The 14,431-nt window shown below is 43.3% G+C and overlaps 1 protein-coding gene across 1 annotated transcript in view; it reads left to right on the forward strand.

Moving 5' to 3' along the window:
* POPDC3 (popeye domain containing 3) overlaps positions 1-13,960 on the forward strand; it is a 15,184-nt gene extending 1,224 nt beyond the window's left edge. The window contains exons 2-4 of the mRNA XM_009327928.1: positions 9,172-9,916; positions 11,786-11,894; positions 12,800-13,960. Coding sequence (XP_009326203.1) covers positions 9,426-9,916; positions 11,786-11,894; positions 12,800-13,120 — 921 coding nt within the window. The 5' untranslated portion in view covers positions 9,172-9,425 and the 3' untranslated portion in view covers positions 13,121-13,960. The remainder of the gene's footprint in view (positions 1-9,171; positions 9,917-11,785; positions 11,895-12,799) is intronic.
* The last annotated feature ends 471 nt before the right edge of the window (positions 13,961-14,431 follow it).

A 14,431-nucleotide genomic window follows, 5' to 3' on the forward strand; every position in this document is an offset into this window, starting at 1 on the left:
GTGACGGGGAGTAACGCCGGGCGGGTCGGGGCGCTCCCTGCCTTGGGAGGGGTGCGCTCCTCCCCAGCCCGCCCCGCCGGTGCGGTCCGGCAGCGGTAACCGGAGCGCCCGAGTTCAGCCTCGGCCAGGAGTTGGGGAGCATTGCCGTGTCGCCTTTATAAAGGAGCGGGGCACACCGCCCTGCCCTTCCCCTCCCGAGGGGTCTGTCAGACGCGAGACTCTTCGTTATATTCGGGTGTAGGGTTTATAGCCCTTCGGGTTTAGGGTTTATTTCTTAAGGAAAGCATGGTTTCTGGTTTCTCCTCGGGTGCAGCTGCTGCCCGCTCACACAAGAGCTGGCTCGGGGAGTATCTCTACTTTCACAAAACGAACTCGGGGTCCGGGGGTTTCTTCCACTGACTAGGGGTCTGCTTCGTAGGCTGCCCTTATTTGATTCTTCTCTCTCCCCATCAACAAGTGGTAAGAGCAGATGAACCCTGAAATTAAGATCTAGTTTTGCATTTGCAGTTGTTTCTTTCCAAAGATAGAACGAACGATGCAAAACACGTCTTTTCCCCAAACTGTAATTTTTTTTTCCAAACATATTTTTCCAAACTGTAATATTTTACCACATTTTCTTCAGCTGTTCTGTAAAGCTTTGTGTGCTTTTAGGCTGTCAATCACTTTATGGGCAAACATTTTATATAGCTGATCTCTTGTAATATTGAATCATGGACCACCTGGTTGTGTTATAAAGATGTCATTGATGAAATCTGGCTTCCAGAACTAGGGCTTCTTGCCACTCTGTTGATTAATGGGAATATGATTGTATACATGCGAGTAAAAATGTCTTCACTGACCACAGCAAAACAAGAAATGGTTTCCACATCTGCAGAACTGTTGCTGTTCAGACTTTCTGTGTCTGAACACAAGAACACAAAGTTCTGTGTGGTGCCAAATAATAAAGTAGCTTAAAATGCCAAGTTTTTAAGAAATGCCTTGCCTGCAAAATAGCAAGTAGACTGCAAGTCCTGTAGTTAGGAGAATAGATATTGAAACAGAAGGAAATGTGATACAGGTAGTTGTGAAGGCAAAGTTTGTGGCAGGAGAACCTTTTATGATGAAAGCTGAGAACAGAAAGTTTATTAAGGATTCAAGAAAAGGGTTGTTAGCTGAAGCTACATTTAAACTTTTTATTAAGCGTGCAGGCTCTTCAGAGATGAGATTTTATTTTATCATTTTAGTGTGTTCCACTACCTTGTGGAAAAGAACTCTGCTCAGTGTCTGGAGGTGATGATACAGAACCTGTAATTGGGCATGCCGCTGTTGCCCAAACAGAAGTCAGATATTGTACAGTGAACAAAGCCTCGGTTTGTGATTATATTACGTGATGAAACTAAGCGTATTCTGGCTCTCATAGAGAGAAAACTAATGAAAGTGATGCTAAACCAGTGCCACGTGCATGCTTCTGCCTGGCTCTGTTTTGTATGTAAAGCTGTGTGACACTTGTTCCAGTAAAGCAGAGAGGAGAACTGTACTTCTAGCCCCAAACCCTCCAGTAAAGATAAGTAGTTTCAGCAGCTCCATTAGGGCACCCTCGCTACCTTTCACTGTGTTTCACTCTGGTTTAGAGCTCACGGGGTACATAAATGTGGCGTTTCATGGCTCAGTGTGCTGTCTGTCTGAACACATGGCTCATGGCACTGCTTCTCCATAATCCAGTTGTACGTGCAGGGGTAGTGCGATGAACCAAGCCTCTGTGTTTATTTCTTTTTTGGGATATGAAGTTCATGTCAGGTGGTTGGTTTCATGGGAATACATTCGCCTCCAAAGGTACTACTACACTGTACAAACTCATTTAAGCTGAATCCTGCAGAGTTCAGCTGTAGTTCATTAACACAGTTTTAAAGCACTTGTGAAATACACGTTCTAGCTGCTTTCTCTATTAATTTAAAAGTTGAACTGTAGAACAGCTTGAACTTGTGCTTCACTTTGCAGTTTTTATTAGAAAACACAATAAAACAGACCCCCTGAATTCTTATTTGGCCAATGCTGTTCAAGATACAAGAGCTTTGCTCAAATTTACCCAAGTGCTGGCAATCCACAGTTAGTTTAAAAAATGTCTGACTGTCATTCCATATTCATGTTTCCTAGGAGCAAAAGACCTTAAAAAAAGGAGGGAGGGGATTACTCTTTTTAGTTTGGCAGGAATACCACATATACTTACGGTTTATCAGTTCTGATTCAAATTGGAAGAAAATCTGTAAATTTTTTTTTCATATCAGATACTGTCTAGAGGATAAAATAGATAGCATCTTCAGTATTGGCTTTGCAACCACAGAGGATTGCATTGTATATTTTACAGTGATAAATGAGGAATCGTTCAAGTACTGTAAGCTGTGTATAGTAGGCTGGTCTTTAAATATTTAAAGACTAAATAATAGCAGCTTCACTGTATGCGGTGCTTCTAATGAACCTTAAACTATTCTGTATTGCTGTGGGTTTTCTTTCTCTCTTGATGCCTCCCCCCGCCCAGCTTTCTTCCACTTCTTAAAAAGATTAATAGGAATTTGAGCAAATTGTAAGTAGAATCGGGCCTTCCCAGCTGCAGCCAAACAAGCTCAGTGAATTGAAAGTCCCATGAAAAGGCTCCCGTTAAAGCGCTCTGCTTTGGAGAAAGCCGTTCTCTCTGCTGCAGCAGGGAGACGGGAGTCAGGCCCAGCCTGGCGAGGAGAACAACCAGTCACCAGCCTCGTGCCATTGGTGGGTCATTCGCAGGGACTTCAACGTAGAGATGGCATTGGGGTGTCACCAGGGTTAGGCAGCAGGTGACTGAAGGGAGTTCTTGGTTGAACAGCTGTGAAAGTGGGAGCCTAAATTCTGCCTGACCAGAGCAGGGTTTTGGCCCCGAAAAGTCCCGCTTGGCTGGCGGTTATTTCTCGGAGCTGCCCTGAAGGCAGTGAAGCACCAGTGATGGTTGGATGTGCCCCAGCTGCCTGTTTTGTAGCTCTGAGCATTCCCAGAAGGATTGTTCTCCAAGAAAGTATCACTTCATATGGATGCTCTGGGGGCAGGGGTCCAATTCAGCAATTGCAGCCTATGCAGCCCAGGGGGTACTGGAAGGGCTGGAAAGGGTGCGGTTTGACCGCTTTTCCTGAGGCCTGAGATGCTTTACCTTCCACGGGACACCCAGAGCACTGATCCAGGGGTGAGACATAGTGATGAGACATCAGTGAGACACAGGATGCCCTCCTCGGCCCAGGGGAGTGCAAATCCCTTTTCCCTCCTCACATGAGGGTGCCCCAAGTGATGCATTTTGACTCGTGGGTGGGTCACTTGCTGCCCTTCTTGTTGAAGCTGTGATGTTGTGCAGAAAGGAGACTGAGGGAGGGAGAACCACACTGCAGTCGCAACTCATTCTACGATGGGGATACTCACTCGGGGAGCGGGATCCTGAGGCTCGGCTGCCGGAGTTGCATACGTGTTTCGTGTTAAAGCATTCATTGATGAAACACCCCTTTCTTGGAAGAACGTTGGCAGGAAGGGATGCTGGCTCCACATGGATGAAGGTTTCCTCTGGAAGGTCTATATGAGGAATAATTGCAGAGATATACCTGTCTTCAGCGTTTTCTGTTGTCCAAAGTAGCTGCTTAGTTGGTATCTGAGACAGGCTTCTAGATTTCATTGGGAAGACCAGCTACATAACTTTCTAGGTATGTACAACTTTTTTATATTAAGTAACTTACGACAAAAGTCCAGAAGACATCATTGCGATCATCTAATCTGACTTACTGAAGAATAAAAAATAGAATTGTAGTAAATCAATTAATTTTTTAATAATAGTATACCCAGATTTATTTTAGGTACCAGACAGCATCCTGACTTCTTTAATTCCCAGCAAAGCAAATCTTTAAAGCCATCCTATTAATTAATTACCTTTGCTATGTATGCTTGTGTGTGTTTGTAATCTGAATATATCTAGTTTTATAGTGACTGATTATCTTGATACCTTTGTGTTTTGGATTGGGTAGTCCTTTTCTTCCTCATCCTGCTTCCATCTTCCTGAATAGATGTTACGGACTGTGATGAAGCTACTGTAGCCTTCTCTATATTGCACAGGCTGCATTTTCTCAGCAAAATCATGTGTTTTCCAGTATTATAATTACTGCTTTCTCTAGGGTCTAGTCTCAAGAAGTTTAAGGTAAGCTAGCTTGTGTTGTTAGTTACTGTCCTAATTGCTGCATGCATGTTTTGAGCCTGGAGTGGGTTCAAGGACAGTTTATCACTGAAAATAGCTCGTTTATCTGCCCATACTTGCCTATAGGCGCATAGCCATACCTCTCTGTAGGTGCGTAGCTCCTCCGTGCACTGAGTTAGACACTGCATTGCAATTAAGAGTTCGGTTGTCTCAGTCCCTTTGGACTATCTAACCCCAAGTGAACAACTGCTGAAGGAAAGTAGCTTAGGGAAAGCGTGCTACATAAACAACCATTGAGAGCAATAGGCGTCAGCAGGGGGGCAGAGAGGATTTCAGAGACGAAGGGGCAGTGGAAGGAAGGGGTACGTTAATTGACATATACGTTTACATTGCATGTTAGAGGAAGTACTTGCTAAAATTAAGGAGCAGCTTCTTTTTATACATCTAAATGATGGCCAGACCAGATGTAACTTGCCAGCCCAGACGGGGTGCTCAGAGCTCATCCCTCTGGAAGCAGGGGGTGTCGAGGCCGGGAGGGCCCCCCTTGGCTGGAGGGAGCCACTTGGTTCCCGGTGGAGTTGCTGGAGCAGCTTTGCTGACTGCCGAGCCAGGCTGAGGCACTAGCTCAGGTATAAACATCTACACTGTAGATGGCTAAAACCAGTGAGACAAATCCTGCTAAATCCAACATAATCTCGTTTTGTACATGAAAGCATATAGGCTGTAAAGGAAAGTCTTCCCTTTTGCTTCCAAACCTGTAGCAAACAATTCATCCAGGCTGGCTACACGATCAGCATGTACGGCACTACGGCCTGTCAACATGTACAGTGTGAAAGTGCTGAGGGCTTTCTGGCTGAATACTTGGGATAAGACAACTAAAGAATGGAGTATTCGAATTCTGAATAGTTTTACTTTTGACTTAATTAAAAAGACCAGAGAGAGAACTGCTGGTGGCCTCGGCTTTTAGGGTTTATTTTTTGCAGAAATTATTGTGATCCAGACACAGTAACTAACACTCAAAGCTTCTCAGACTTGAATTTGAGTCATCAGTGACAAAAATTGGGTACAGTACCCAGTTCTCAAGCAAATTAAAAATGTACGTAACTGGTAATTCTTTGTGGGAATACTACAGTGTATGGGGAAAATGCCCATTTGGGGAGGGGGAGGTTGTACTATGTGCATTGAAATTACAATATAGATTCATTCTGTTTTGACTGTTTTAGTACACTGCTTATATGACGTTTTAAGTTGCTGGCAGGTATTTACTTTGGAGAGTATAAGTGAAATACTCCATTTACTGCTTTGAAGCTCCAGCAAACTCGTTGATTTTAACACTTTCTGATGACAGCTTAGTCCTTTCAGCAATGCTGTTGTTTGTTTTAAAGAAGTCCATGCCACTGTATATTGCTCACATCTCTAGTCTGGGCTGATTTTTCTCAGCGCTTGATCTGCTCCTGCTGGAGAAGGTGGAATGTGTGGTGGGGCAAAACACTCAGAAGCATCTCAGTAATTCAGCCTGCGCTGGCAGGGCATGTCTTCTTCCTGAGCTGGGAGGAGGAGACCTCTTCCATGCACCTCTGGCTTTGGCTGCCTACAGATGTCAATGTTGTGTTGGTCTGAATACGGGAGTCACGTAGCAGAGACTGTGCTTGTGCACGGTGCTCCTTCTTCCCCATAGGCAGGGGACAGAGTGGAAAGTATTCAACATTTACTTGGGGAAGATACAGTTCTTCAGGTTTATAATCCAAGATATCTGCTTTAAATGCAGTTTCCCGCTGATGCTTGCCGGATCACCACCATCAAATGAACCTGTAGTGATAACTGTTCACCGCAGCCAGGACAACTGTTGCAGGACATCAAACAAGGCCACGTCAGTTGGCGCATTCCCTGTCCTGGTAGCTAAGAACACCGAAGCAACTCAGTGAAAGGATGGTGTCCCCTTCAGGTGCTTACAAACTTGGTAATGCCATGCTACTGTGGGCACTTTGTAGACAGGTCCTCAGTGGAGGATGACTCACAGTTGGTACCACAGCTGTTTGGTTTTTTCGTTTGGGGGATTTTTCTCCCCCCACCCCTGCTTGCAGTAGATGAATGGCTTAATTAGAGTGACTGTTCTGAAGCCCTCAAGAGTTTAAATTCTGGACTTGTAGGAACCATAACGAAAAATGTGAAAGGCCTTATCTAGCACTAAATACCAATCAAAATTAGAAATTTTACTGTATATCTAGGCCCATACATACTATTGTCTCTGCTCTATTTATAAAAAAACCTACCAACAATTTCTAGCTCCCAAATCTTAGAATAATTTCTTGATTGAAAAGAGGTGAATCCTCTCTTTCTGCCTGCAGTTCACTGGCAGCAAGCACGCCTGCTCTTCGCTGTAGCCATGAGAAACCAGCTCCATTCAGTAGTAGGTTTCGTCAGTACTTCCAGAGGGTTTGTTTTTGCCTGCACACCTTACGTAGCTCAGGAGCTACGTAATCATCGTGTTGATGAGGCTGTATTCTGTGCTAGCCCTGGCCTCCCTCCTTTGCCCTTCCTCTTGGCCAGATGGAGGGAGGCCCTCTCCAGCCTGGGTGGTGCCGTAGCACAGTAAAAGTCCTCATTGTGCAGAGCTACTGAAATAAGTGGGAATGTTGCATACAGTGGTTTTGGAAGACAGGTCCCATTCCAAAAATAAAGTTACAATTACAGGACAGTTTTTCCAGGGCTTTGGTTTTGTGTATGATGACCCTCTATCTGTGTCCTAGTGGTGTGCTGTTCTTTCCAAATTATTTTGACCCATCTTGTCATGAACAGATGTTTTATAGCAATGCTGTGAGCTGCAGTGTGGGCAGACTGTGAATGCTATAAGCGATTGGAAACGGAACATAAATTTTGTGAAGTTATTGCAACGTCATGTCAAATGATTGCGATGTGTGACTTTACATGACAAAAAGATGTTGGTAATGGAAAGTAGATTACAGTACGGATCCACAGTGGTTTTGTTTGTGGCATGCATACAGCTTCCCATGTAACTTCTCAGTCGTGGTTCCATTCCAAACACTGAATTTTTTGTAGAAATTAGGGCCTTCATGAGAACTGCTCAGAGCAAAACGTTGGCAATAGAGTAGAAGTGTTAACAATAATCCAAAATCACTGTTATCAATTATTCTATTTAAAAAAACAAACAATCAAACAAAAAATTCCTGCCGCCAATTTTTGACCGTGCAGTGGAAATGCTGACTGGATTCAGAACACAAGGTCTGGGAACTGCATGTTTCAGTTTTATTTTCTTTTGGTTCAGAAATCTTACCCCTTGATCACAGAAGTACCGCCTAAAATTCCTCATGCTCTTACCGTGCCTAGGTTAACTTCTTCGTAGCTGATGCAGTTCTCATCTCCCATTCTCCAAGGGCTAAATCCTGCATCCGGAGGGAATCCTGTACCAGAGAAGAGTATTTGGGTGAAGAGACAAACAGAAAAGCTTACAGTTACAAACTACCTCATTCTTGTAATGCTGGTTCTTCCACTGCAGTAGGATATCGAGCATTTTAATTTGGGGAGGTTCCGTGCTCTTTAGCTGTGATATTTTTATGGGTCAGTGACTTCCCTATCGCCCCTTCCAGAGAGGGAGAGCTCTCCTCCTAACCTTTTCTTCTGAACTCTGCCGCTCAGTTGTTTGGGATTTTATTTCTTCATTTAGCATTAGTGTTTTTGAATCATGGAATTAATGTTGGGGCTTGAATAAACTTAAAAGAAGTAAAGCTGTAGCACCTAGGAAATGTGATACGACTTTGCTTTATTAATTTCTTAGACCTGTCACTGTGGAAAAAAAACCACCACTGCAAGCCCTGCTGAATGGCGTTGGGTGCTTCACTGCACCAGCAGTACTTTTTAAGTATTGACTTCTGTGGCTCTTGGGGGGGGGAAGCTAACTTTGATATTCTAGAGAATCTAATAATTTAGATAGCAAGATATTTCTTGGCTTCCCGGCTGTTTTACCAGGAAAAGAACCAGACAGTTAAAGACTTTGGTGGGTTTCAATCCTGATTATACTACTGATAGACTCTGGCTTTGCAATTTCTACCATGTCTAATTTCACATTGAAGCATGTATTTTTACTTTAAAAGACAGACATAGAAAGCTGGTTTTGATTTTTTTAATTTATTTTGGTTTTTTTCATGTTTTCGGTTGTGTATTTTACTTTTTATTTAACTCTTAGGAATACATTATCATATGGAAACAAATAGCATGTTTACAACATTTTACAGTGTTAAACAATAAAATTATGTGGTCCATGGCATGAAATTATACAAGGTAGAACTTCAAATGTTATAAAATTCCTTTTAAATGCCCTTTGAGAAGTATTTTGCAGGACTACTTTCTTCATGTTCTAATAACATAATCCGTATAAAGCTGCCTTTAAGCTTTGTAGTCTTCCTTATATGTGACAGGTTTTTGCCTGTCATCCTTGGAGTAGAAAAGACCATCCCCCGTGATACTTGGGTTTCCCTTATTGTGGTGTTTGGGAATGTCGTTTGTTGTCTCTGGGGACAGAGAGCAGCCTTGCTCAGCTCATTAATCAGAGTGGCTTGACTGAAATCCAGCATGAGATGGAGGGGGTGAACAAGGAACAAGAGTTCGCTGTCACTTCTTGTCCGAGAGCTAGGTGGGACATTGAATGAGACTCGCAGGCAGCAGGTTCAGGACCAACAAACGCAACTACCTTCCCAGCAGTTGGGCTGTGGAAAGGCTTGCCGCAGGACATGGTGGATGTGATGCACACGTTTACATGGATTCAGTGGCGATTCGACAGTTGCTACAGGGTTCCTAGATACAGAAACATGATCTTCAATTGAATGAATATTAAGGTTTGATCCTGGAATCACAGGGCTACAAGGGGAGTTGGAAGATTGTAATGCAGTCTGTGGTTTTAGACAATAAAAGCTTTGATAGAGTTTAATTGATGAAAAGAATTTTGTAAGTAATTCATCTTTTCTTCACTTGTCCAGATCAGATGAAGCTACAGATGACATGGCCAAAGTCAAAAGAATGCATGAACTGATGAGAAACGGCATTGCCTTCTGAGAACATTAGCTTCCTAGTTGCTGGAGATCCTAAGTGCTACTTTACTACCAAAAGAGACCCTGACATTACATGATCATTGAGCAGAGTTTGCAAGAATGGAAAAGCAAAGGACCTTGCTAGCTGCATCTCATAAATAAAAATTTCCAAGATTCAGCTGAATCGAAAAATTATTCCAGCCATGGGAGAAAATGCAAGTTTTTGGGAAAGTCTGATATATGCACATCCTACATGTACCACCTGGAAGCAAGAGGCAGAGGGATCTATCTACCACCTAGCCAGTATTCTCTTTGTTGTGGGCTTCATGGGTGGAAGTGGATTCTTTGGGCTTCTCTATGTCTTCAGCTTGCTTGGATTGGGCTTTCTCTGCTCTTCTGTTTGGGCTTGGCTGGATGTCTGTGCTGCCGATATATTCTCCTGGAATTTTATACTGTTTGGTATATGCTTCGTCCAGTTCATTTACGTTACCTACCAAGTTCGGAGTGTTTCCTTTGACAGAGAATTCCAGGAACTCTACAGCACTCTCTTCCAGCCTCTGGGAATTTCCTTGACTGTCTACAGGAAGATCGTCTTGTGCTGCGATGCAGAAGTGGTTACCCTGGAGAAGGAACACTGTTATGCCATGCAGGGCAAAACACCTATTGATAAACTGTCCTTGCTTGTGTCAGGCAGGTCTGTATCTGTTTGTTCAGACTTACTGCAAATATCTTTATTTTTTCCTCCTTCTTGAAAATGAAAGCAAAAAAATATGCCTGATTTGTGTATTGTTTGTTCATTTTCCAGTACAATAGATTAAATATTAATGCAGGTAATATAAATATTAATAGGCTAAAGACACTTGTCTAGGGCAGTACTAGCATAAAAACACTAAGCACAAAATCTGTAATAGCATAAAGAAAAGGATTTAAAGTCATTCTTTTCCAGACTACTGTGTCATAGCACTTAACAGGTTAGGCAGATAAAGGGAACAAATGTGTGCTTCAGTCTTCAGGCTATGGTTTGCTATCTGTCTACTGCCTAGCTGATGAACACAGCATCTTTCTTATTTTTCTTTGCCAGTATCATCTGAAACAGGACTAAAAGGTAGTTATGAAACTGAATATACTGAGATAAACTCTGTTTAATAGAGATCTTGACTTTGATACAGATTGTATTTGGTTGCTTTCTGGGGGTGTGGGAGAAGAGAGGGAGTAAGGGAGAGCACTTTTAGACGCCTCAAAGTGCCCTTCCATTACAAGGGGACATAGTTGAGCCCTATCAAGATTTGCAGAACTGAGTCTACAGTTACTGTATACTGTGGCCCTTAGTTAAACCCTGAGGCAATAAATCCACCTGCTTGTACTCCCTGCTTACTGGAGACCCTTCTGGCAACCTTGCTGATGCTTTCCTGAAGGGAAATACTAGCTTTTGTACTGTATACAAAGTGGTATACAGTACAGTACCACCACAAGAGTAGATGGGATACACAGAGATGATGGCCATGGTCTGTCTTTGATGGGACACTTTGTAGATGCATTTTGACAGCCTGCTGCATGGTCAGATCAAATTTGTAGGCAGCTTGAAACTTAGCTGATTTAGGACGACTTGCAGTGAACAATACGGATTTTAGGTAGTTGTCCTTAGTGATACCCTGGTTCAGAGCATTTTTGGGAGCTGTCTAGAAAGTACCACGTGGGGGTTGCTTTTGGTCATAGCCATACTGAAGGAGAGGTGCCATCTTTCTACATGCCCAGACAGTTAGTAATCATGCAGGGAGTTCCTGCTACCCTTCTTTGTGCATTATAGGGCTGCTTCTTCTGATTGTGTAAGAAGCATTAATCTCGGTGCAGAGCAGATGTAAAAAGGGGACTCCTACAGCTTGCTTTTTTTCTTTTAGCTCATGAGGTTTAAGCATACGTTTCCTGCTTGTGTGCCTTCAAACTTAAATATGATTTAAAAAGTAGAAAGAAAATTTTTCTTTGGCGTCTGCAGAAGGCCACAGCATTCACACAGAGATCCCATACCTCCGTGCTGTTCTCCTGGCTCCAGAGACAGTCCTGTGGCCATGTAATTCCTGTTAAACATTGAGAGAGCCCTACCTAACACATGCCGTGGGGAACTCCTGCTTCCCACTCCATGCTTTTGCCACTTTGTTCCCTCTAAAATGCCTGTTTGCCAAACATAGAAGTATAGCCCATGGCTTTCAAGTGAAGGAGGCAAACGGTGTTATGTGCATTGGTCTTTCACCTCTCCAGTGCACGCTGGCCTTGTCATGACAAAGCTTGCACGTCACTGCACGGACCTGCCCCAGAGAGAATAATATGACTTGAATAAGGCCTGGAAAGATTTCCATTTCAGTTGCATGATTGTCTTGTATTTCTTTCAACTGGCCTGATCAAGTTGTGTTCAAAAATATAATTAGATACTGTTGGCCAGTGATTGCTTTTTCATGCTCTCAAAGATATATATACACTCTTCACATACTATAAATAACACGTTCTTGTTGCAGTCGTTGCTGCTGTACAGGTAGTACTAACAAATTAACACATCTTATCTCGGTAGGATCAGAGTGACAGTTGATGGGGAGTTTCTGCATTATATTTTTCCTCTTCAATTTCTGGATTCTCCTGAATGGGATTCACTGAGGCCCACAGAAGAGGGAATTTTCCAGGTAAAAGTGGAGGGTTTTTTTTTTAATACTACAGAAAACTGTTCAAGTACTAATTGGTTTAGAAATAAGTTAATTTAGTTGTGGGTTTCGTTTGTGAAATTATACAAACAAGTGGCATTCCATTAATTTGGGGAGGGAAGTCCTCTTTACCCGCTGGACTGGTTATGCTGTCTCTGTCTTGTTTCTGTTTGCATCTTGTTGTTACAACAAACAAGGTTTTTCTTAAAGCTAATCCGGGAGGTAGGCTCTGTTTGCATTCTTTGGCTGTGCTAAAATCCAGCCCCGAGAAACCAGGTTTGCAGGAGGTGGGTGGAAATCAGTGCTGAAGAGGCTACGGGAGGTGAACCGGAGAGCACGGGCTGGGGAGAGGCGTGCCCGTGGTACAGCTTGGCATGGGGGGACAAGCGTGGGACACGGTGCCCATCGGGGCTGCGCCCTGTCATCCATGAGCCCTCCCACTGCTGTCGCTTGACTGACACGCTAGCTCCTGCCTGTGTGGGATCTGATGTCTCGTGTCACGAGGGCAAATGGCATTTGTCGAGAGCTTTCTTTAGACCTGCCTTTCCAGCTGGGGCTGCCAAGAGCAAAGCAGGGAGCCCAGGGCCAAGGCCGGGTCACGCCGTCAGCCTGCATTCTGGCGGGGGCTGCCGTTCAGTGCGGGCTTAGGCATACTGTCACTCAGGCCGACAAGACGCAATCATTCGGTCCCTTCCCAGTCACCCTTCTCGCTTGTCTTTTGCATACAGTAGACCTCGCAGAGATTGCAGCAGGTGCAAAGACGTGAGGTGTACGTTACAGACACAGCCTACGTGCCTGCTGGGGGGGGGGGGGGCTTTCTGAGCAAGGGCAGCAGCAGCAATATCACTGCCTTATCACCTAGCTAATTTTAATTTGCTCTTCTGTAGGTAACACTTACAGCAGAGACAGATTGTCGGTACGTGGCCTGGAGAAGAAAGAAGCTGTATCTGCTGTTTGCTAAACACCGTTTCATCTCCCGCCTGTTCTCAATTTTAATTGGGAGCGACATTGCTGAAAAACTGTACGCCTTGAATGACAGAGTGCACGTGGGGAAAGGCTTTAGGTACGACATTCGGTTACCAAACTTCTACCATGTTTCACTGCCAGAGACCCCTCCGGTGCAGCCCTCCCACCACCTACAGAGAGGGTCCCCCCGGCGCAAGCTCACAGGGGTTACAAACTGCGGCTCCTTCAGCACACAGTCCTAGGAAGGGAGACTCTGCTGCAGCCATTCCCCAAAATGATGAAGGGAAATGCAAAGTGGTGAAGCAGAAGAGCAGAAAGATGAAGCAGAATGAGACCCAGTCAAGCCAAATTTGACTGACAAGTGCCATTTACTTTCATTGGAGTAGCTTGAATTCTTCCTCTCTAAAGCCAGCGGGTTGGCTTCCGCATTTTGACTGTTTGTGCAATATGTTTAGTTTCTGTTGACACTTTTGTTGATCTTCATCTCCATACTTTTGGAGGAAAACAAATCATAACAGGCTGAAGTTTTATTGTAATTGTGGTGGCCTCTGTGTTGTGTTTTTAAAAAAACCAAACCCACGGTATTTGTAATTATACTTTCTCAAAGTTATTTGCCATAATGAAGTATAGTCAGTATAGTCAATGAAAACAAGTAAGTTGTCTTCAAAATACAGCAACTTGCTTGTAACATTCATGTTTATGCCATGTGAACATCGTCTCAATTAACATGAAGAATATTGCAGAAAAAGACCAAGAGACCGATTGTATTGGTTTTGTTTTTTAAAGAAAGATTTTGAAATGCACAGCAAGATTCTTAAAAAACAAACAAAAGAAAACGACAAATTCTGTCCCATGAGCGATTGGTTTCTCTCTGACTATCCTAAAGAGGTATTATGTGAAAACAAACATAAATGTAATTGCTGGCATTAGAAAAGTAAAGCAGTTGTAACTGCTGCAAATATAGCTTAGGGAAATGATTGTGTAATGTTTCTGATAGAGTGTGATGTTATAGGACCTAGGCTTCCACGGTGTCAGTGCCATTCGTGACATGTACAATAAATGCTGTTAATCAATCAACTGCCAAACCATTGGAGTTTGTTTTACAATATTCTTTTTAGTTAGGTTTGTCAAGAAGAAACTAAGAAACAGCCGCAGCAATAAATACAATTTTTAAGTGAAGCATTCTTGTTTAGTTTCCAGAGTCACTTTTCTGTGCCTATGAAAGTCTTGATTTAAAACGTATTCTCTCCCTAATTCTATGGTGTTTTAATGGCATAAGGGAGCACCAGCTCACGCTTTGGTAGGAGAGAGCTGGAATTTACCCTTGAGGTCCCTGTGCCTTTGGGGAGGGTGTCTGAATGTCTTTGCTAACTCACCTTCCTGCTGCTATGCCTGATGCCTGCCAGTAATCAAAAAATAAGAAGCATTACTATTTTATGAGACTGTATTGCTGCTTGATATATCTGAAGGTAGATCACATTTTAATATTTTAAAATCGCTGGACTGTTTGGAAGGACAACCATTGTGTTTGTGTATGTGTGGGTATACATATG

This window comes from Pygoscelis adeliae, unplaced genomic scaffold (genome assembly GCF_000699105.1).
Source record: "Pygoscelis adeliae isolate BGI_AS28 unplaced genomic scaffold, ASM69910v1 Scaffold76, whole genome shotgun sequence".
In the NCBI taxonomy this organism is placed as follows: Eukaryota; Metazoa; Chordata; class Aves; order Sphenisciformes; family Spheniscidae; genus Pygoscelis; species Pygoscelis adeliae.